Raw genomic sequence first — 24,910 nt, forward strand, 5'->3', positions numbered from 1 at the left:
TTCTTCCTTTTCACTAGAAGGATAAGGATATGGAATTATTTAGGTATTCTATTAAACTGATGTTTTATGAAATCACAGCTTATATAAATATAGTATTGTATTCTGCATTTGTATTTTTCCCCTCATTGTATTTTGCATTCTATACAATAGTGTGCCATGGCATATATTTTATGCTTTCAATCTTGTAACAAATGGGGTTACCGTGTCTATTTATTGGGCTGATCTCTGTATGAATGGGAATGAGTGAGTGACTGCATGACAGTAGCTAGCTACAATAACGAGTTAACGAGCAAGGACTAACACCTACCAAACTGCAGACTAACAAGACGAAAGAATCAATACAGAGCCAGGAACTCCCTGAAACTTCATTGTTAAAGGAACAGAGCCCCCGTTCGAGTTTATCAACACTGGAGACTGGCTATTGGAACTGAATAATCCCTCCCGATTGGTCGCTTTCAGAGTCCGGACAATGCCAAAAAATAAAATTAATCAAAATCACCAATGGACACTCAGAACTGCACGTACCAGGGGCTGACAGCTCTCCCCTGGAAGCCACCCACAGACATCCCACGAGGGTCAGAGACCCCTGAATTGGGCAAATCTGAAAACTGGGGGAAATACAGAAGTCTACCAAAGGAAGATAAGAGGCAGTGATGAGTTACCCTCGGTGGTGTCCTCTTGACCTGACCAGCACTCTACCTGTCCAGCCAGAAGGCCCAGCCAGCGACCCCCTTCTGGAAACGACACCACCTGGAGGAAACCTCAACTGGCCATTGACAGCAGACTCCAATTCATAGGATAGGTATACCTTACCCCGGTGCTCTATTGCAGCTGCTACATGTGTGCATGGGGGGGAGGGAGCGGGGGCTATATGAGAGAGAATACCCCTCATAATTTGAAGGTTTGATTTATGGTTTTTGACACTATAAAATTTGCAAATTCTGTCTAATAAACCAGAATTTTAAGGATCCTAGGAGTTGATCTTTTGTAGCCAACAATTTGATCAGCTGACCTGACTGGGCAAAAATCCATCCTCACTTTTCTTCCCATTTTATATTTAAGCCACCTCACAATGTGGCTGTGGTTTTTGTAGGTTTTTTGTCAAAATAATCTTTACGAGCTGTGGAATATGTAGTTTCCTTCATTATTACACTGATATCTATTGACAAGAATACAGCTGATCAGCTGTGGGAAACTCAGCCAACTTTAATGCAAGATGCCCGTGTCTCTATAATGGGAATGATGAAAAGCACTTTTCCCCCTTCCAACCCTGCCATGGGCTACTTATGTTTCTATCCTTAGAAAGGTCAACTGTCTTATACAAGAGCATAACAGAAACTTACAACTGCATTCTACTGAACAAAGCTTTGGCCTCATAATTCACATTGTAAAATCTGTGGTACAAAATGCAAATCCAGTGTCTTAGGGGAGCCATAGATACTGTGAAAAAGTCAAGTAGCTTCATTCTTTTTTCCTGCTGTCACAGCAAGGACAAAAAACCCATGCCAACAAAATTAATTTATTCCTGTGATGAAGACAATAATAAGAAGAGAAAATGGTAGGAAAAACAAATGTAACCTTGTGACATTTGTAACACTGACAAGAATATGAAATGGCAAAAAGGCCTATTTTTCACAGCAGTCCATTACATCAGCCTGTTATTTTCAGACCTGACTTATTTATTCTACAGTATCTAAATCACTCCCCAGAGGCCTACAAAACAAAGAGAGTTATAAAAAGTGAATAAATGAGACATTGCCTAAAATTAACTAAGTTGTGTAAAAGTGAGAAGAATACATTTATGGTTTCCCCACCAGGACTGATACTAAAAATAATACAAAAGGCAACTCAAGTGAAGTAGCTATAATAAATTTAGCTCAATGCCATTATTCTCAGTGGGATGAGCCTCTGTTATTCTCTGCTTCAACCTATGAGACCTGCTCATTCAGTTTAAGACAAGAGAGAAGAACATTACTTCCGAGTTGCTAACTATTTGCTCCCTTACAATAGAGTTCAGGCTGACGTCGGGTGTTCTTAGACTCTTTGCTTGCCACACAGTGGCAACTCTGCAGTGCATACCCAAAACACCATCCCTAGCACATTTTTCAAGCCAAAGCCGTATTTCAGAACCAACTTTAACCCTTCAAAAACTCTTCAAATATTGCTTTCCCGAAGTAAAAATGGGTGCCAGCTAGCTACAATCAGTTGGGATAAACCAGCGACTCCCTTTGTGCTCCATGGCTACCCAAGAACAGTAAAACTGACAGGTCCTTTTCTTCAAAGGCAGCATTAAATCTCAGGAAACCCTTGAGCAAATGACTGTATATCTGCACTATTAAACCTAGCACAGATTTAAACAAGTCATGCCAATTTTCAGGAAAAATTTGAATATGCATGTGGATTGTAGAGCGCTTAAAGTTACCTGATAAACAGTGAGTAAGTCACAACCTTAACTATGGTTCAGCCAATGTCCTCCATAACACAGGGCACAGGCAAAATGAAGTATTTGGACAGGCTTGTTGCTGTATATGCCTCTATGTCACTTGCCAGGGGTGTAAGTCTGTTGTTAATCAGTCCCTGTCTTTATTTCATGAATCTCTGCTGAATGTTCAACCAGGATCAAATGTGCTCAGGATGCCAACCCTGTAGGGGACAGCAAACAAGTAGGAGGAAAGAGCCAGACAGCAAAGTAAGCTATGAGAAGTTTTTGCACTGGAGGATTACATACAATGAGCAGATTTGAGAAAGTCACTGAAAAGAAAAACATAAGGTCTCATGTTGCTCCTGAATAATTCATTTCCAACATATTTTCTAGGACTGCCCAGGTTCTATAGAATGCCAAAACACCAGCATTGTTCAAAGCCAAGTTAAAAAAACCCAAACCATTGGCACCTCTGCCATGCCCCCCAGCAGGGAAAATTCTTTTTAATTACACAGAAGAAAAACTTAATGATTAAGAATAAATCAGTCAATGTCATCTCATTGCCCATGCTCAGTTCTCCCACATCAAATACAAAGACTGACAGGGAGCCATTAATTTAACCCCAATTCTAAATTTCTGGAAGATGTTAACGCAAGAATAAGATTGTTTCAAAAGTTTCTTTTCTGATCATGGTTTTGTCTAGGATTTTCCTTGTGGTCATAGTATCGCTGCCCAGTCTGATACCAGTCTCCCCTCAAGAGCAGAGCAGGTGCCATAGTGCTGCATTTTCTACATGTGCCTCCGCTTTCTCCTTAATATCACACAAATTAGTTTAAAAATATTTGATGGTATTTTCACAGTACCCCAAAGTGCTTTGGCTCTTTAGAGAAACATATAAAGTAAACAAGGTCACTGTACCAATTAACTTGGGATCAAAGACCCCTGTTTGCCACGAGCTCTGTATCTAAGGCATCTGCAGACCTGCCCAAGAAAGGAAGTTCTATTACAGGTTGAAGGGAGTTATCCTCTTGCCTAAAGTCATTTATAATGAAATGTAGCCCATTCCATGATACAAATGCTGACAATTCCTCCTCTAACAGTTCTTCTCCAACTTTAATTACAAGGATCCTATCTATCTTTTGTGCTGGGTACAAAAGGCAGTGAAGAATGAATATGCTGCACTGACAGGATATTAGAGAAGGTGAGAACCGATAGGACATGAAGGGTGGATAATCATACGAGTACCAGTTAGCAGCAATTTGCAATTTAAATTGTTCAGTTTGGGAACAAAAGACTGATGACTCTGGAGTGCTATATGAATTCTGAGGGCAACCAGATATAAGTGCAAAGAAAATGAACTTTTCAAGCAAAATAATCATTACTTGCATGTTTGTACATAGAACAGGTAGATCAGGCTGATTTTTCTATATATGTTGCCTTGGATGGCAATGAGGTAATACCTAGAATGAAATACATATCTCCCTGTTATGAGATCAGTACCACCTACCTTGGGAAAGGTTTCAGATACTTCAAACACTCAATAAAAATAAATGAGGCCTTTCCAAAATGAAGTCTAACATTTAAGGCATTATGAGAAAGAGCAGGAGAGGATAGGTACAGTAAAAGCACCCCCAGTCAAATACATTGTATAATTTCATGCCATCAGCATAGACATCGGGGCCATCTGGTATAATTTGTTATTAACACAAAGAAATTGCAACTTGTTACCAAGTACCAACAGTCAAACAACACTTATTCATTCCCTAAACTCCACTTAGAAAGAAATTATTACTCCTTGAATTATTGGGACTAGCGTGTTCCTCACTTTAATAATGTACAAGTGAACTTTGAGTAGTGTCAGCAGTAGCTCAGCTGGAGATCTCTAATTAAATTCAAATTATATTCAGAGATTTACTTAGGAGTTTGAGAAATAGAGTCTTAAAATATCTAACATGTGTACTTGCATTTTAACACTAGCCTTTCTTTAATTTCCGTGTAGCCATCTTTTAAGTACCAGCGTTCTGGCCATAATATCACAAACATTGCAAAGTGTAAACCTTCTGAACAGCATCTTCTACTTACCAGAGTAATTAAGGTAAACACTTACGGACCAAATTCAGCCTTTGGAGGTGCTTCTAAGACTTTTGCCGTTTCAAAGGGAATGAGATGGATACATCCAACAGTTAATTGTCCTATATTGTATAAAAGTGAATGGGCATGTCACAGGAGCACTACTAACACCAAGTTAAAATGGTTAACCATGAGTAGTTACTTGCAATAGGCACTATTACAAATCATAGAATCAATGAGTGGGAAGGGACCTAGACAGATCATCTAGTCTGACCCCCTGCCATGGGCAGGAAGGAGCACTGAGGGTGGTAGGGGTCATAAGACCCCAGCCAGGTGCCTATCCAGTCTCCTCTTGAAGATTTCCAGGGAAGGTGAGAGCACCACCTCTCTGGGAAGCCTATTCCAGGCTCTGGCCACCCTTACCGTGAAGTAGTTCTTCCTAATATCTAACCTAAACCTATCCTCCTCAGCTTGTGGCCATTGTTCCTGGTGACTCCAAGGGGGGCCCTGGTGAACAGACTTTCCCCGAGTCCCTGCTGGTGGCCCCTGATGAAGTTGTAGGCAGCCACAAGGTCCCCCCTCAGTCTCCTCTTGTGGAGACTGAAGAGATTCAGGTCCCTCAGCCTCTCCTCACAGGGCTGGCCACAGAGGCCCTCAACCATACGAGTGGCCTCCTCTGGACCCTCTCCAGGTTCTCCACATCCTTCTTGAAGTGCAGCGCCCAGAACTGGACACAGGACTCCAGCTGCGGCCTGACCAGTGCTGCATAGAGGGGGAGCAAGACCTCTCTGGACCTGTTAGTGATGCCCCTGTTGATGCAGGACAGGGTGCGGTTGGCTCTGCCTATTGCTTTGTCGCATTGGCGACTCATATTCATCCTGGAGTCAATCCTGACTCCAAGATCCCTCTCTGCCTCTGTGCTGCTGAGAGGGTCAGCCCCTAACCTATAACCATAATGCTGGTTCCCTCTCCCCAGGTGCAGCACCCTGCACTTGTCCTTGTTGAACCGCATCCTGTTCAGATCCACCCACTTCTCCAACCTATCCAGGTCTGCCTGGATGCAGTCCCTGCCTGCCGGTGTATTCACTTTACCCCACAGCTTGGTGTCATCAGTGAACTTGAACAGGGTGCTCTCCACACCCTCGTCCAGGTCACTAATGAAGATGTTGAACAGCACTGGCCCTAGGACCGAGCCCTGGGGGACTCCGCTACTAGATGATCACTACTAGATGACAGGAGGCATGTAATAGCATGGTTGTCTACAGCAAAGAGCTGCTGTTGGATGGAAATGGACAGACAAGATTTATACTGATATAACTTACATCACTCACCACCGTTTTGAGGTAGTTACAAAGGTGTAGGGGTTTACTTCATCTGTGTGATCCTGGTTTATGTTGCTGTAAAATCTGAGTGTAGCAGTAGAAATGTGTTGTGGGTACATGACCTGACAAGGAAGTCAGATCCCTGGAGATAATGTGATATATCCAGGGAGCTGAACAAAGCAGCAACTTACACAGGAGTTGTAGGTTTAAAAATAATAAACCTATTTAAAACTACTTCCTCAGGAAGATTTTTCACTTGCAAATTGCTATTTGGCTCACCCTAGCTCACCTTGAATAGTACCTTATTTGAAAGTAGTTCCACTAATTTTAATGAGACGCTTCACACAATAAAGAATAACACAACATGAGCAAGGGAAGGAGAACCTGTTAACTATGAAGATACCCCTTCAGATCTTGACAGTCCAAATCACTGCTGTCATCTGGAGTAATACCAAAGCTTATTAGCTTTGGAAAAAAAAAATAGACAGATATTTTAGTTACTCTAACCAGGAAAGACCCCTAAAAAATAAGTGGTCGCTTGTTAGTTGCATATACCAGGACTGCTCAACATCTGGCCCTCATGCCAAATGCAGCCTGCAGTGCCTTGGAATCTGACCCCAGAGCTTCCCATGGGTCAGAAAATTTGGCAGCAGGGGAAACAGTGGCAGTTAATATCAGCAGATACCAGTTCATACCACTAGCAGTTAATACTGCCAGCCATCCCCACTGCCAAAATCCTAAGATCCATGCAGTGGGTCAGAGCTAAACCACAACCTTCCCCCCACATGGCCAGATTGGGGCCAGGACACACTCCCTTTCCTCCGCACTGCTGGCTTGGGGCCAAGCCATGTCCCCTCCCCCTGCACAGCTGATTCAAGGCCAGCCCATGCCCCTTCTTTCCCCTCCTACGAGTCTGGGCCACACCCCCTTGCCTCCTGCCTGGCCAGGTTGGGGCTGGGTCATGTCCCCTCCCCCCTGGGGCTGATCACAACCCCTTCTCACCCTCTCATGGGGCTAGGCCAAGCCCCCTTCCCCAGCACAGCTAGACTGGGGCCAGGCTGCTTCCAGCCCCCCTCCACATGGCAAAATGGGCCCCTACTGTGCCAGCTCTAGTCACCAGATTGAATCTACCAGCCAGATCCAGCCAGCAGAGTGACCAGGCACTGCTCATCCAGCCCACTGGACAAAAGGTTGACTACCGCTGACATATTCAGAAGACCTGATGTGCTGAAATGGGTGCTCAGCACTTCATGTTTAATGTATTAATTTTTCTGGTGTCTCAAGTTAGGCAGCAAAAAACCAAAGCAACCCAAATGTCTCCACACTTTTCCAAAAAAGTTATTCGTCTCTCTTGAAAGCATGTGTCCCACTATATCCACTTCCTTGCACTATTTTTTCTTTTCTTTTTTTTAAACGTACAATCAACTTGCCTTGTAAATCAGTCCCAGTGACATCTAAACATCAACAAAAGCACAATAAAGCCATCCTTCCTTTGACCAGTCCCATACTTCAATCCAACTTCCCTCCCAACTCCATTACAACTGATGAATGTTGCATACCATGAAGAGCATGAATTCTGGACTCTGACAGGAAAACAGTCTGAAGTTCAGAATCCTTCACTAACAATGTCCTGGCATCTCTCTCACCCCAAAAGTCTCATCTGTTGGTGATTACAGATGGAGAAAAAGCCTAGATCTCTAGCTGTTAGGACCCCAACAATTTAAGCTAACATGAACAACCAGAACTATATCCAGAAATTGTTCAACAATCAATGCACACAACAGCATGATGTGCACTTTCCATGAAGCACCTTTTAACCAAGAAGTCACGTTCTTCAGTAGCTTAGGTTTCTGAAGTTTCCCAAAGAGCAGATTTGTATCATGGCTCTATGAATATGCATCTTAAAAGACCTATTCTAGCTCTGTTTGCTGCACAGAGCTCTACTAATTTGTCTTAATGACAGCAGTTTCATGCTGTTGGACTAAGACTTTTTCTCAAGAGCTTTAAAAAAGTTTTTAGTTCACAAGCTTTGTTAATTATTATAAATAAACTCACTAGTAAAGAACACCACAGAGCATGGGAAACTATAGTGGACTCAGGCTGCATCATACTCCCAGACAGTTATAATCATGGGTAGCCTATGCCTCGCCTGGCACTTCCTCAGTTCGTTAAAATGCTTTCATCCAGTTATAAGGAATGTTTACCAATGGGAATTATACATAGCAATAATAATAAATCCAAGTACTTCAATCACTTTATAATCATTCATTTATTTATTCTCACAACAATTCTCTAATACTGACAAGGGAATGAATCTACACAAACACACATCATCACAGATGGACACAGGATTGCGATCTGAATGTGCCTTGCTTTATCTAAGTGAGAACTAGACACCTAGTAATGCTGTCATGCAATGTAAATTTCTTAACAGTCACTACTGTAAGATCAACTATTCAGATTCACCCTGCAGATATATTCTTCCTCCTCACTTTCTGCTGCAAACTATTGTTCAGTTTTACTTTAGGTTAAACAGCTGTTTTCTAGGTGTAGATCTATAGCCTAGGACAGGAGTTGGCAACACATTTAGGCAGAGTGCCAAAAGCAGTCGCAACTTCAACTTGTAAAATGTTAGCATGCCAGGGGTGCATGGCAGAGGAGCTGCAAGGAGCCCATTCGCTGTTGTCTCAGTACAGCCCCAGCCTTTTCCCTGCCATCCACCCCAAGGCAGGTGTGCCAAGCAAAATACCTGCACTTGCCACATACTGACATTTGTCCTGGGGTTTGCCAACCCCTGCCCTAGGAGTTGCTGCATTTCATTAGTGCGGTGGTTTTCAATGATTTTAGATCAAGACACTCCTCAATAGACTCAAAGCACTCCTCAGAAAATGCCAACTCTTAGTTTTCACTAGATTTTTTACTACAGACAAATAATAGAGTAATTCTTCTGTTGCAAAGAACTCAAAAAGGTTCAGGTCAGAATGCTTTTAACACTGTGGATTCCTTTTTGAAATCTCTGGATTTATCTTGTGAATGATTTTTGTGAATTGAACAGCTAGTATTATATGGCACCCTGCAACAGAAAGATCTCAAGGTACCTCAGGGTACCACGGCACCCTGTTTGAGAATCACTGCATTAGTAACAGTGGCTAATTCCACCCTCCATCTTAACCAGTTCAATACAACACATTTTATGTTATTACTAAATAAAAGTGTAACAACTATGTAACACATCATTTGCTTTGGAAAGACTTCTCAGGAGAGTTAGAACATAAAAATTATGTGAGGAGGTTAGAACATAAAATGAAGGTGTAATACAGATCAATTCTGTGTATAACCTGCCTGAGTAACGACCAATAATATGGTGTTATGTTTCTGTTTTTAGCACAAAAATATGTATGTATGACATATTGTGGATAACCAGTTCACTTGCTATATGTTTTTATTATGTAACACAGATATTTTTATTAACTTTGATGTGTTATATACAATATTGTCACTGTGATTAGAGCAAATACAGCAAAGATGATGACTATAATTATCCACATGTTGTGTTGAAATGGAGAAGCAAATTTGATACGAACACTGGGGCCAAACTTCTCAAGGGTATCTCTCCGGCTGAAGAACACCAATAGAGGTGGGATAACAAACTGGATAATGGTTGCAGCATAAGAGCCAGTTACTCCTACAATCAATTCTATATTCTCTGTAACCATTGCAATCACAATTGGTGGGAGAATGGTCAATATCGGAAAGATGAGTCTTTCAACAATCCAGATATGAGAACACTGGAATGGGCTAAACATAGCCCATAGATTATCCCTTAAAGTCACTGCATTCAAGGGAAAGATGGCACTCACCTTAAAAGTGGTATAGAGTCCTAAGAAATAAATGAAGAACACCCCAGGAGCAACAGAGCAGTCCAAAAAATTTAACAGGACAATTGTCTCAATCTTGTCATTTTCAAAGGTGAACATGATTGTTAATGAAAGCAGGGCATAGAGAGTCCCCACAGCTATGAAGACAATAGCAATACCAAAACCAAGATAGGCCTTGTTTTGTATTGGAGGGATGATCTGAGGAAGGGTGGCATGAGATACAGCAGCCAGTGAACAAGCTCCAAACAGGTTTGGGAGAGCTCCAAAGTTAGCCAAGCTGGGATTTCCTTTGCCACGGCCAGTAGCTAGGAGGTGAAATGCCACGATGAATATGATGCAAAAAACTATAAAAGAAGAAGAAGAGGGTTAGAATTAAAGACCAAGTTGAGAAATGGTTGATAAGGACTAAATGCTAGATATATTGCTGAAGACTGGTGTACCTGCATTATCTTTTTTTTTTTCTTTTTTCTAAATCCATGTATAAACCATTACTACTTCCTTTTTTAAATCACTGGCAATTACTATAATAAACAATGGAGACAAGCATGAAACTATACTGGAAGTGCAAACAGCCCTAAACTTGGAAGGGTTCTGATCTAAATCTGGACTTTGTAAGCAGGGAACAGATTCATACAAAACAATGAGCTACTGTAGCAAAACTCTGAGTTTTTCTTTTTTATTATTATTTTAAAATACATTCCCTCCCTCCCCCAACTATGTCTGACTTTTTCTGTGCCTCTCTACTCCCTATAGATAAGTATGAGTAAGCTAAGACATAGGGTAAGCTTTAGCATTTTATTTTGATAGCAAGTTTTTTTTGTTTTTTTTTTTCTCTCGCCTTCTTTATAGATATCCATTGTTTTATATTATATAGTTATTATGCCTATATTGATTTTTAGTGTTTTATATTACTGTTTTACTGATTTTTACTTTTTTTTTAGGCCTACATGCGTAAGTCAGCATAAGTCATGTCAAGCCCTCACCTTGTAATGTCAAGTCTCCATCTTGTGTCCCCTGCCCGGGCATACCCCATCGTAACTCTGTTGTAACTGTATGACTCATGACCCTCCTCCCATGCAAACTGGTTCCATGTGTGAGTGGGTGATTGACAGACAATGATAGTAGGTCTAAAAATAGGTCACTCTGAATGACCAAACCATCAACTCGATGACCCAGCCATCACCCTGCATTGCCCTTCCCTGGCTCAAGATTTGGAAGACAGAGACTGCTCCAGAAACCAGCCAACTCACTATTAAATACACCTGAAACTGCATGTCCTCGCCTGGAATGCACATGCTTAGTACACCAGGGGCTGACCCTTGCCTGGGCATGCCCCTGCCACTAGGATCATAGAAGGTCTGCCCCTATAAAAAGGGGCAGTGAAGACAGACCCAGTGGGACACCCTCTCCATCTGGACCAGCACCATGCAACACCACCTATCCACCCAGAGGCCCTGATGACAACCCCTTCTGGACAACACCCTGCTGGAGAAGACCCTGCCTGGCCATCGAGGATCAACTCACAGCCCAGGATAGGTAGCTATCGCCCACCTTCTTTCAAGCAAAGGACCTGGACTCTGTTCCTACACACCTTGACTTCAATCCCTCTACCAAGCCTTTTTCCTCTCCTGGTGTGCGTGCATGCACCAATAACTTCATGGGGCCATGTAGTGTGTTGTCTGTTTTATTAAACCTGTTATTTTGAAACCCCAAGTTCAGTTTTTGTCTGTTTCCTCCTTGCCACCACTTATCAGCCCCCTGATCTCCCAGCTTTCTGCCTCTCAGTTTCCAGCCCAATCTCCCAGCTTTCTGCCTCAGTTTCAGGCCCTCATCTCCCACCTTTCTGCCTTTCTCTTTCCTGGCTCTCTCCTCCTTGCCACCAGGCTTCTTCCCTTTATTTCACCCCAGCACCAGCGACCTCGAGTAACCCTAGGGCCACTTGACCTTAAGTAACCCCAGCTCCCCTTCAGTCTGCTGGTTCTAATCCCAGCCCCAGCTGCTTTCACTCCCGGTATTTTCACTATCTTATTTTTCCCTCTCTCATCTTAACCCCCATCCATCTCCCTCCTTCTAGTAACCCAAGTACCCCAAGCACACAGACACACACCACACCACCCAAGTTAGGAACTCACCTGTCTGTATGTGTAGGTGTATGATGTGTGTGAGAGAACTGGCAAATAAATATATATATATATTATATATATAAAAAGAAATCAATCAACAGGTGCGTGGTATATGAATTAGTAATCCATGTATGCGTAGTGGGTTGCAGGTATTGACAATTGATTTTTGTCTAACTTTTGGTGTATATAGTGTGTAGGTGCTTGAATTAGTAATAGGTGTGCATGTGTTTAGACTGGTAATCTTGAATGTGTATGCACCTGAGTTGGCAGAGTGTATATGTGTATGCGCCTAGAGTGTGTTTTTGTGTCTAGTAGTGTGTGTGCGTGTGTGTGCAATTGTGTCACACCCTCCCATGTAACAGCGCAATTTTGAGATCCTGAGAGTTGGCCTGGCCCTACAGGACAACATTACTAGAAATACAAATGTAAGAATGGTTGAATACAATAAGCATATGCTAAGCCATGTCCTCAGCTGGTACAAATCAGAACCGCTCCATTGATTTACACCAGCTAAGGATCTGACTCTTGCCTGCAAATGCGTACTTATAGGTCATAACTTGACTAAGATAGTTATGGAGGATGGAGCCGAGCAAGAAATAAATTAAGTTTAAATTAAGTTAACAAGTTTGACTTTGCAGGTTACTGGACAATTAACTCTGTATTACATAAAAGCAACCAAGAAATAGTCTCTACTTCGGTCCCACAGAGCTTTTATTATTATACGTATATATGTTTTTATAGGAAGACATATATGTATATATGCAAACACATGTGTAGACATCACTCCAAATCTGTTTCCCTTACCTGCCTACTCCCACCCACCCCTCCCTCCCCAACACACACACGTGCACATGCACAAATTTTCCAGGTGGAAAATCAAGAAATCCCTTTGTGAATAAAAAATTCTTTCTGATTTGCATAAGTGTTTAGAGGAAGTCTGATAAGTTCAGTATTAGTGACCCTCTTGTATTATGTTCATATAAATCCAAAGATTCACAAAATCAGACAAACCAGTGAGTTTCATCTGGTCTGGTGAAACTCACTGTACCAGATCAATAAATCACTGGACTTTGACCGTTCATTTTAGGAACCTAATCATTTCCATCAGTTTTGTAACAGAACTCTGACCAGGAAACTTGTCAGTTTCAGCAACACCTTTCAGCATGTCCCCTGCTCTATGCGGTCTCTGTCCAGGGGAAAAAAAAAAAAAAGATAAACTTGGACATATAAGTCATTCTGCTAATACATGGTTGCCTTGTACTGTTGAGATATGAGATCACATAAGGTGAAGATTGAATAGACTGATGGAGCCATTGATTCATCTTCAAGATACAGCAGGAATTTGTTACAAAAGCTCTACACAGCTCTACTTGAAGTACTCCTGAGCTACTTTTGTGTAAAGAGGTATTCAGCATAAGGGTTCTCTCTACAGATACCAATGTCAGGTTCTCACATAGCACCTTTTGGTTCATCTCTATTGACTTTAATGAAACTATGACAATTTACACAAAATGAAGGCCTGATCCTAAATGACTATATTTTTAAAAGATGACTGCTGAAAGTGCAGATGTCCAATATCTGTCTTTACCAATTAAAAAGTCCTCATCAGAAACTTGTAAATGACTAAGACAGTTATATACATGCCCTTACACTACCATCCTCCTACAGAGGTTCTTTCCCCATTGCTGGCCAGGAATCCAGGAACATATAGGCAGAAGATAGCAAGTTAAATGAAGAAAAGGTTATGTTTTAAAAGAAAGACTGATATCTGAACTGTACCACTGCTCAGGAGCCCCAACTAAGATTGCAGCCTCTTTGTGACTGGCACTTGCGCTATCCCAACACCTACTACGAGACCATCCCCATCTCATGAGTGGGCATTTGAAAGAACAAAGTGTAGGTGATTTAGCCATGTGCTGCTATTAATTTGAATACTATGTTTCCTTTGAACTGACTGCACAGCTTCAAAAATCGCAACCAATTGTTTTCTGAAGAATGATCTCTTAATAGAAAGTCTGAACTATTAAGAAATGCTGCCTCAAAAAGTAAAATACAAATATGCTGTCGGTTTTTAAGAAACTCTCTTTTCTCCAAACAGCTTTAATCCAAATAAAGATTTTTTTCCTGCTTGTTAAAGAATTCTATGCTACCATACAAGTACTAACATGCAGTATGAGTTATTGCTATTCAGTGTGTACCACTGACATTATGTCAGTGCCAAGAACCTTGCTTCCATTCATGTATGATTAATGGATAACCTGGCAAACACACTGTGTATGGTGCCAAACGCCAAGTCATCTTGAGTTAATTTTTGCCAAGTGACATATAGAAAATATTCCCACTTGGAAACAGATTTCAGCTACCAGCAAGAAGTCCCAAATTCCTTCACAAATTCCTAATCGTTTCATTCTCTTCCAAACTCTTATCTGTAAATAACCACACAAAACTCGGCTTCCAAATTGCTTTGGGAACCTCTTTATTCCAATGATGCCAGCAATGGTTATGTCAAGAAATTCTGATCTGGATCTGAACTCTGCTTAGAACTATGTTCAGGCTGTATCAGAGCAAAGTGTTTGTTTCATGTGCATATATTTGTCTAAGATAATAATATGCAAATTATTTACCTTAATTGAAATCAGCCTCAGGAGTAAAGGCATCAGAGGAAACAACCATTCAGACAGGGCACCAAGGAGATGTAAGGCACACCGCTTTCCTCCCCTCCATGGGCTACTTGTATCATAGTTATGGAACAGCTTGCACAGAACGTTACTCCCAGTCCTGCATAGGTGAGTGGAGCGTTACCTCCACCCCTTCCCCCTGAACCAGTGTAAGGGTAGGGAATTAACCAGAGTCAGTTAAAAGGTTCTCCTTGGAGTCAATGGGAGAGACCAAGGATCAAATTGGAAGTCTCCAAGTCACAGTTACAACCCTGGGCTGTCCACAGTTTGCAGCAACTCCACAATCGAGCCCTAAAATTAGGTTTATGATTTTTCTGTCCACCTGTACAGTACAGTGAAAGTACATAAAGCTACACAGCATCTATAAATACAGCTGGTGGGAAGCAAGAGATTCAAGTCTGAGACATATTTCATACAACTGCAAATTTCCCTATGAACTAATACAATTAAAAACAACATGCGCTATAGTCCATGGCATGTCTTTTTTGTTCCGATACATTAAATCTGTTACAAACTTTTGTTGAAACTCTAGCAGGTAGTAAAGTGTGCAGTACTAATGTGCTTAGTTGGGAAAAACCATGGTCTTCACTTATATCATTTATAGCCATGTTTGGGGGGATTTCAGTTGAAAATATGAAGCATAGTTTTTCTTTCTAGGCCCACAACAGAAATATGGCATATCCATTTCAGCAACTACAGATGGTCAGTGACAGATGGAATTAGAGAGGGAAGCTGATAGACAGAAAGGCCTTCTAACTGCCACAACCAAAGTTTTCCCTGAAAAGGTGAGATGCTAATAGAAAAAGATAAATAAAGACATGGTTCAAACAAAGACCTGGTGACTTACCCTCACGTCTCAGTCAGAAGTGTAATTGGGTGCTTGAACACCCTGTGTGGCAGCCACATGCGCGGCAAGATTGATGGTCTGTGCTGCCAGTGGTGTGGCAGCAGTTGAGCTGGCAGCACAGCTGTTGCTATTTTTTAATCCCCCTCAGGGTCAGCGCCCAGGGCTGGTGTTCCAGTTGCTACTGTGAACAGCAATGCTAGGTGGGTTTTTCCTGCAACAAGCTGACAGAAATGTTCTTTTTCCTTTTAACTCCAACTTTAAATTTTTATTCTTCAAAAAAAATCTGTTCAACAAGCAATTTCTTCAATTTAAAACCCCAAACTATTTGGATTTCATTTGCCCCCCAAAAGGGAGCTGCTTCTATTTTGGGAGGGAAGGCCAGAAACTGAGGAGGGTTTTTTTTTTTTTGTTTGGTTGGGGGTTTTTTGGATATTTTTCCAATAATTTTGTGGGGGTCAGGGTAGAGGAGGCTTGAGTTTTTTTGTTGTTGCTTTGTGTGGGGGGGGGTTTATAAAGTTTAAAACAAAGAGAAAAAATGTTGAGAAATGGTCAAGCAAATACAATAATTCTGGTCTGCATCTCTAGTGTCTCAGAAAACCTTCCTTTTCAGAATATAAACTTTGATCTTTCCAAACTATTAACCAAAGGCTGAACATTCATTTAGAAATGGCTCCACTGCTTCAGGTATTACAGTGCTCCGAGTTGCAGGTGAGCATGCAAACCATAGGCCTACCCCGCAAACAGTCCACATGCAGCATGCCCCCTGGCACTGAGGCTGGCAGCAGCTCCTCATGCCAAGCACTCATAGAATGTGTGGCACTATAACAGAGTGAACGCACACCGGCACCTGTTAAAGCCGCCGCGCTAGGGCTGTGCGAAATGGAAGCATTTCGACAGAACAATGTTTCATTTCAACTTTTGTTTCGAGTCGAAACAGCTGTTCCATTTCATTCCGTCGAAACGTTTTGCTGTTTCGACACTGTTTCGACGTTTTGCCCATAGGATGTAATGGGGAAGGTCAAAACCAGGCTATAACATTGTCAGTTCTGGACAGATTTGGATGAAACTTGTAGGAATGGTAGCCCCTTCTGAGGGCATGATGCATGCCAAGTTTCACGAAGATAGGTGCAGGGGTTTCAGAGAAACTGCACCCCAAATTCTTGAGAGAAAAACTCATGTCACGTATGTGTGTTAAGCTACAGGGGGTCAAAACTGCAGGCATGCTAGCCCCTGCTGAGGCAACAAAGCCTGCCATGTTTCAAGGAGACGGGTGCAGTGGGGTTCAGAGATGCACCCCAAATGCACTCCAAAATCCTGAAAGCAAAACTTGTGTCATGTGTTTTGCCTATCAGCAGCCAGAGGTGCACCCAGAACCCCTGCACTTATCTCCTTGGCAGCTGCCAGGCTTTGTGGCCACAGCAGGGGCTAGCAGGCCTGAAGCTTTCATCCTGCTGTGCCTTAACACAAACAGTATCACCCATGTCATGAGTTTTGCTTGTCCACAGCTTGAGGTCCAGTTTCCCCCAAACCCCTGCACCCGTCTCCTTGAAACTTGACAGGGTTCGTGGCCTCAGCAGGGGCTAGCAGGCCTGAAGCTTTCATCCTGCTGTGCCTTAACACAAACAGTATCACCCATGTCATGAGTTTTGCTTGTCCACAGCTTGAGGTCCAGTTTCCCCCAAACCCCTGCACCCGTCTCCTTGAAACTTGACAGGGTTCGTGGCCTCAGCAGGGGCTAGCATGCCTGCAGTATTGACCCTGCTGTGGCTTAACACATACACGTGACTTGAGTTTTGCTTTCAGGATTTTGGGGTGCAGTTTCTCCAAATCCCGTGCACTGATCTCCTTGAAACATGGCAGGCTCTGTGGCCTCAGCAGGGGCTAGCATTCCTGTAGTTTTGACCCTGCTGTGGCGTCACATATACACGACACAAGTTTGGCTCTCAAGACTTTGGGGTGCAGTTTCTCCAAACCCCCTGCACCTATCTTCTTGAAACTTGGCATGCTTGATGCCCTCAGAAGGGGCTACCAAGCTCTGCAAATTTTATCCAAATCTGGCCAGAAATGACAAAGTTACAGGCTGTTTCATTTTTCCCCATTATAGCCTATGGGTGAAATGTCAAATCAGCATTGAAACAACGAAACGTTTCGACTTGCCTCGTTTTGTTTTGAGGCTGTTTCGACCATATCCATTTCATTTTGATTTTGCTGTTTCAACCTCGAAACAGGTGAAAACAGCATTGAAACAAAACTGATAGCAAAATTTTGCACAGCCCTACTCACCACTAAATATCATGAATTCTCTAGTTTAAATCAGGCCTCTAGACATAGATATTCAAAACTGATAATGACTGGGAAAGAGGGCTTATATCCTCAAAGATATCTAGGCACCTAATTCCTATTGAAGCAAAAGCAAAGTTGGCCTGGGCATGGGCTCCCAATTCCTTAGTGTCAAAAAAATCTCCACCTTAGCATTTCCTACTATGGTTAAGAAATGTTTTCTAACCATTTCATATTCATGAATGAAACCCAATTGTTCCCAATTCTAAATACCATCCACATGTTTTTATCTTGGTTTGGAATTTTTTTTTTTCCATTTTGCCAGTCCCCATCCCAATTTCAAAAATACCAACAGCCTTTACTGTGTTTAGTTCTCACTGCCTATCAGTGCCTTATGTATACCCGTAATGGAAATCACTTTTCTGAACCAACTTGCTCAGTCTAAACTAGGGTTTCTTTTTATCAATTACACATTTTTAAATAGTTACATACAGCAAAATGTTCTATAAATAGAAGACTAAAACACTCTTGGATGATAACAGACTACAGAAATGGCAGCAAATGATAAAATCTATTTATGCTTATAATTCAGACATTAAAAATCAAAGGCAATCTGTTAATTTCCCTACTGCAGCAGTTTTGCCAAGCTGATTTTTCCAACTAGTACTTCTGACAGTTTATTTGCTAATATTTTTCTCCTTGCAAATATTTGCAAATATTCTGACTAGTTATTTTATCTTTATCTGCATAAAAAGTACACTTAATCACTAATCAGCAGGATGCTGAAATTACCTACATTCTATGTCATTCTGTGTGAGATTCTAGGTGATCTTCAGATCAGAAGGAGCTTTGAGTCTATACATCTGTGGCAACTGGGGCCACTCACAGGGGTCTGAGGCACTGGGAACAGATCCTGACACTCCTGAAGGCAGGCCCAGGCACCCCGGCACCACAGAGAATTTACCTGGGAGGGAGCTAGGAACAGGGCTGGAGCCATGTGAGTTGGCACTGCACTGGCTTCTCAAACATCTGTCAATCAGACTGGGCGGTGGCTGGCTGATGACATCAGCTGTGACCACTGCCACAAGAGATTCAAAAACCCCAGGAGAAGCCAAGCACAGGGGGGATGAACACAGCGATATGCCAAGCTCGCCAGGGTGCAATCCAACCAGCATGGGTTCCCTCACGATGCTGACTCACCAGAGGTGAGTGGGAGCAGTGTAAGGGAGCCAGAAGGGACACCCCCATGCAGAGCTCCCTGAGAAAGGTTTTGGGACTCTGTCACTGCCCTGGGAGCTCTTAATTTTTACAGCCATCCTTGAACCCATGGACAGTACAGCAGTTCCAGGCCTGGTGAAGGGACAGAGCAGGGCCCAGGATCACAGACAAGTGCCAGGCTGCAACTACAAGCCTCCACTTCATACCAAGGCTGATGGGAGGTGATAAGGGGCTGGAGTCAGTAATTGGGAACAGCAGCATGATGGCCCTCAAGGTTGACGAGTGGACTGGGGTGTAGGGGAGGCAGAGCCCCAGGACCAGCCGCACCAATTCAGTGAGTATTACTGTCTGTGAGACAGAGCAGGGAACACCACTGAACCCCTCCTTCAATTACATTTTATCAAGTCATGGCAGGCAACTGACCCAGGGAGTCATGGGGTGCCTGACCCAGGGAGCAGGGAGATGTTCACAACACCAACTGAGAGCATCACAGTGGTGCATTGATCAGGAACTGTTCATAGAGGATCAGTGATCCTGACCCAGCAGAGGCCACCATACAGCCAACAGCCATGGCCCATACAGAGCTCCTAAGCCAGGCCATTCAAGCTATAGGGCAAGTGCTTGAGATGCAGTAAAGGCAAGGGGCACATCAGCAAGAGTGGATGCAATGGAACACGTCCCTGTTTAAGATGCCTCAGATGACTAGGAACAACAACCCGCTAGCCTATATAGTGGTGTTTGAGTGGACGGCCGTGCAAATTGGGCTCTCTCGCTCACAGTGGGCCTACCAACTAGGGGCCCTAGTGGTCGATAAAGCCCAAGCAGCATATCAGGAGTTGTTGAGAAAGGAGGCCCAGAGTTATGCAACTGTAAAGGCTGCCATCCATTACCAGCTCAAAATCTCACCAGAGCGCTACACGCAAGCCTTCCAAGGGGCACAAAAGGCACAGGAAGCCAAGAGACCCTGTAGCCTCCTATAGTATCTGAGGGATGCCTTGAACAAATGGCTTCCTTTGAATCGATTTGATCAGGAGGAAGTAATGGACCAAGTCCTACTAGAGCAGTTCTTATGGGACTTGGAAGACAAGACAGACGTGGGTGAGGCGACATCAGCCTCAAAGCTATGAGAAGGCACTCCATCTAGCAGATGCATTCTCCGTCTCAGAGAATGAGCATGGCCAGGGCCTGGGGTAACATTCCCTGGCTGTAAGCCCCATACAGGAGATGATGGGACCCCAGAAAGCAACAACAAAGGAAGTGGCGTGCTACAGTTGCAGCAAGGTCGGTCATGGTTCCCAAGAATGTGGCATGGGCGAGACAGGCCCAGGGAAGCAGAACATGGTGAACCCATGGACTGTAGTTTTGGGTCCATGTCACAGGAGGGCAGATGGGAGCACCCTGTAGTGACAGTGTGGATTAGGGGCCGAGCTGTTCAGGTGACTTTAGACACTGGGTGCTCAGTATCTCTGCTCTTCACTGACCTAGCACCAAAAGTTGCCATGAGGAAGGCAGGACCCCTTGCCCTGATGTGTATTCTAGGAGGAGAGATGAGTTTTGAAAGCTGTTAACTGCCCTTCAGAGTGATGGAGTTTCATAACGAGTTGAGGGTCAGGCTGGCCCCATCATTGGCCTATGAGATGATTATAGGCCACAAGTGGGATCTGATCTACACTGTTTTGGAATGGGTTAGAGCGACTGAAGAAGAGAGGAAGCACCTGCGGAGGGTGAAGGCTGGGCAGGGGAAGCAAATCCCCAGCTGGTGGAGGAGGCGGCAGCATTTATAAATCTGGATCAAGTGGCTAGCATGGCCAAGTTTTTGCAGGCCCAGCAGGAGGATCCAGAGCTACAACGGCTGGCAGATGAGGATCCACGGGAAGGGACATCAACAAGTTAGGTCCACTATGAGGTAAAGGGGGGTCATCTATATCAGGTCCCGATGGGGCAAGAGACCAGGGCAGAGAGACACCAGCTAGTATACCAAGCATGTTCCACTGTCAAACCTGGTGATTGGTAAATGACACCACATTGGGAGGGCACCTGGGGCGCAGCAAGAAAAAGGCATGGATTGCCCGTGAATTCTTCTGGCCACATTTACTAGATGACGTACGCTGATGGGGTGTCTCATGTCCAGAGTGCCAAAAAGCTCAGGAATGGAGGCCTCCTAAAGCCCCTTTACAGTCAATGCCTGCAGTTGAAACACCACTCTCACAGGTGGCATTTGACATCATGAAACCACTATCAAAGTCCTTTGCTGGGTATCAATACATACTGGCCCTGGCAGACTATGCCACATGAATCCCAGAGGCGGCACTGCTCAGGTCAATCGCAACAACCTGGTGGTGGAAGAATTACTAAAATGGATTGCCCAAGTTGGGATACCTCACGAGATCCTCACCAACCTGGGGACCAATTTTATGTCAGGAGTAATGAAGGCACTGCTGCAGCACCTTAGACATTACCCATTTGAAGACACCTGTGTACCACCTCCAGTCCAGTGGGTTAGTGAAGAGGCTAAATAGGATGATCAAGAGAATGCTTTGGAGGTGCGCCCAGGAAGACCCACACAAGTGGGACACAGTGTTAACACCGTTGTTGTTTGCACTGTGTGATACACCACAGGAATCAACTCAATTCTCACCCTTCCAGCTAGTATATGGGCACAACCCAAGGGGGCTGCTGCATATGATCAGGAAAGACTGGGAGAGGCCAGCAGGACCTAGGGTCACAGCAGAGGAATTAATGCCAGGAGCTACAGGAACGGCTGTACTGAGCACAGCAGATTGCTAATCAGAATCTAAAAGAATCATAATTGCAGCAGAAGGCCCGATATGATCATGGAACAAGGGTAAGCGCGTTCCAGCCAGGGGGTATGTTACTGATTCTACTCCCCACATCCATGAGCAAACAACTCACAACATTGCAAGGACCATTCGAGGTGGTCAGACAGGTGGAGCCTGTAGACTATGAAGTCTTTAAGCCTAGACACCAACGGAAGCACCAAATTTACCACATCAACCTACTCAAAGAGTGGAAGATGCTGGATAGCATTGCATAATGAAGAGAACAGGGAATTCAGGCCCTCTTCTCTGGAACTAAAAACCAGTGAGACACCAAAGACAAGTCCAATTCAGGGAAGAATTGACCACAGGGCAACAATGGGAACTGGCCATGTTGGTAAAGGCATTTCAAGATGTATTCCAGGAGACTCCTAGATGGGCTAGAGGAGTGGAACATGACATTAGAACACTGCCAGGGACACTAGTCAGAGAAAGGTGGGACCCATCCCGTAACTGCTGCAAGAAGAGGTCCACCAGCAGATAGATAAAACACAGAAGGAGGGTATCATCTTCCCATCCTGGAGCCCATGGCACAGCACCATAGTGCCCAGTCACCAAACCCAATGGGTCACTTCGATTGTGTATTGATTACTGAAAACTAAATGCATTAGCAACTTTTGATGCTTTCCCCATGCCCCATGTGGTGCATCTATTGCAGAAAATAGGGGAAGCGAAATTTATATCAACTGCAGACCTATCCAAGAGATACTGGCAAATGCCCACAAAGCCCTCAGATTGTGCCAAGACAGCATTTGGAATGCCATGTGGCTTATTCAAATGTTCACATATGCCATTTGGGCTTAATGGGGCTGTGGCCACTTTTCAAAGACTGATGGACTCACTACTGGCCCCAAATGCAGGCGCCTATATCAACGACATAGTTATCTTCACAATGGATTGGCCACAACACCTCCACACTCTGAAGGCCATCCTAGGGGAACTAAGAGTGGTCAGGATGACGGCTAACCCTAAGAAGTGCAAACTTGCCAAGCAAGAGATCAAATATTTGGGGTTCTGCATAGGACGAGGCATAATCAAGCCCCTAAAGGACAAAGTTGAGGTGATACGATGCTTCCAGGAACCACATAACCAACAGCAACTACGATCGTTCCTGGGGCTCATCAACTATTATCATAGATTCATACCACATTTTGTGGAGCTAGTCACACCCCTAACAGATGCTTTACAAGGAAAATCCTCAAGGGCCCCACAATGGTCTCCAGAGATGTGTGAGAGTTTTGAAAAATTAAAGGAGGCACTGTGTAAAGATATAGTGGTACATACCCCTGATTTTGCAGCACCTTTTAACTTGCAAACTGATGCATCAAACAGCGCACTGAGAGCCATTCTGCTGCAACAATGAGAAGAAGAGCACCCAGTAGCATTCTCTAGTCATAAGCTTAACTCGGCAGAGGTCAGGTATTCGACTATCGAGAAGGAATGCTTGGGCAATAGAGTATTTTAGATATTATCTGCTAGGTTGGAGTCTATAATAGTCATGGACCATGCCCCATTGCAGTGGTTATCGAGGTCTCACATAGAAAATGCTTGTATAACCCACTGGGTGCTGGCCCTACAGCAACTTAAGTATATGATAGTACACTGTCCCGGCAAGGACAACTTTGTTGCTGTTTTTCTTTCTAGGTATATTAGCCAAGAAGATGCAACAAAGGAAATGCTGCAAGCACACCAGGGGCAGCACCAGCTGACAACAGAAGACTGACATAACATCAAAACACTACAAGGCAGCTTAAGGGGGGAGGTCTGTGGTAGCTGGGGTTGCTCACAGGGTTCTGAGGCACTGGGAACAGACCCTGATACTCCCAAAGGCAGGCCCAGGGACCCCAACGCCACAGAGAACTTACCCGGGAGAGAGCCACATGAGCCGGCGCTGTGCCAGCTTCTCAAACATCTGTCAATCAGACTGGGCAGTGGCCGGCTGATGACATCAGCTGCAGCTGCCACCATGGGAGGTTTAAAAATTCTGGCAGAAGCCAGGTGCGGAGGGGGCAAATGAGGCAATATGCCAAGCTCGCCGGGGTGCAACCCAGACAGCGCAGGTTCTGCCATGATGCTGATCCACCAGAGGTGAGTGGGAGGAGTGTACGGAATCCAAAAGGGACTCCCCCATGCAGAGTTCCCAGAGAAAGGTTTTGGGGCTCTGTCACTGCTCTGGGAGCTCTTAATCGTTACAACCATTCTCGAACCCACAGAGGGTACAGCAGTTCCAGGCCCAGTGAAGGGACAAAGCAGGACCCAGGATCAGGGATGACTGCCAGGCTGAAACTGCAAGCCTGCACTTCACACTGAGGCTGATAGGAGGCCATAAGGAGCTGGAGCCAGTAATTGGGCACGACGGCCCTCATGGCTGGTGAGTGGACTGGGGTGTAGGGGAGGCAGAGCCCCAAAACCAGCCGCACCAAGTCGGTGAGTATTACCATCTGTGGGACAAAGCAGGGCACACCACTGAACCCCTCCTTTAATTACATTTCCATTAAGTCGTGGCAGGAAAGTCAGGGTGCCTGACCTAGGAAGCAGAGAGATACTCACACCACCAACTGAGGGCATCACAACATCTCGAGCCTTTTACATATGTAACAGAAAGTTGGTATCCTATTTCTGATCTCTCTGATATCAGTTAATTTTTAATCACCTCTGAAAGTATTTAGGGCTAGGGTTTTTTATTATTATTTCCTCCCCTCTAGCTGATCACCGCTTAAGTTTTCTGTACTTCATGACTCAAAGTGTGCTTCAAAGAATGAATGAAATGTGATTTAATGAATGTGTGTTTAATTGCAAGCATTCTGATTGCCCAGTTATTATATATTTTCTTCATCTCCCTTGTCTCCCTGTACACTATCATAATAACAAGTTAAGAAAACCTCACTTTCCTCTCCTTGAATAAAGGTTATATCACAAAGAAAACTCTAAGGCACTTGTTTAATCTTGAAATGTGTTTAATCCCAAGTTAGCATGTGCAAGACAAGACATATTGTACTAACAAGATACTGATGAGCAATGGTTTATCAACAACTTTCAGGTTAAGAATATCTTGCCCTAAAATGTGAGGCATTTATGAAAACTCCTACATTTCTCCCTACTTTACTCATGTATAAGTATTTTAGTCCGTAAAGAGACCGGAGGCTTCTATTCCAATCATTGGACATTAACTGCTAGTGCTAAAATTTTCATACATTAAAAATCTATATGGCTCAAAAATTATGTATTTGCATAT

General features: G+C 43.7%; 1 protein-coding gene across 1 annotated transcript in view; it reads right to left on the reverse strand.

The window, feature by feature from the left end:
• Positions 1-8,797: 8,797 nt before the first annotated feature.
• LOC109290678 (transmembrane protein 104-like) overlaps positions 8,798-24,910 on the reverse strand; it is a 57,895-nt gene continuing 41,782 nt past the window's right edge. Inside the window, exon 4 of the mRNA XM_019507385.1 lies at positions 8,798-10,036. Within this exon, the coding sequence (XP_019362930.1) occupies positions 9,282-10,036 (755 nt within the window). The 3' untranslated portion in view covers positions 8,798-9,281. The remainder of the gene's footprint in view (positions 10,037-24,910) is intronic.

This window comes from Gavialis gangeticus, unplaced genomic scaffold (assembly GCF_001723915.1).
Source record: "Gavialis gangeticus isolate Ggan-Ray unplaced genomic scaffold, GavGan_comp1, whole genome shotgun sequence".
Classification (NCBI taxonomy): domain Eukaryota; kingdom Metazoa; phylum Chordata; order Crocodylia; family Gavialidae; genus Gavialis; species Gavialis gangeticus.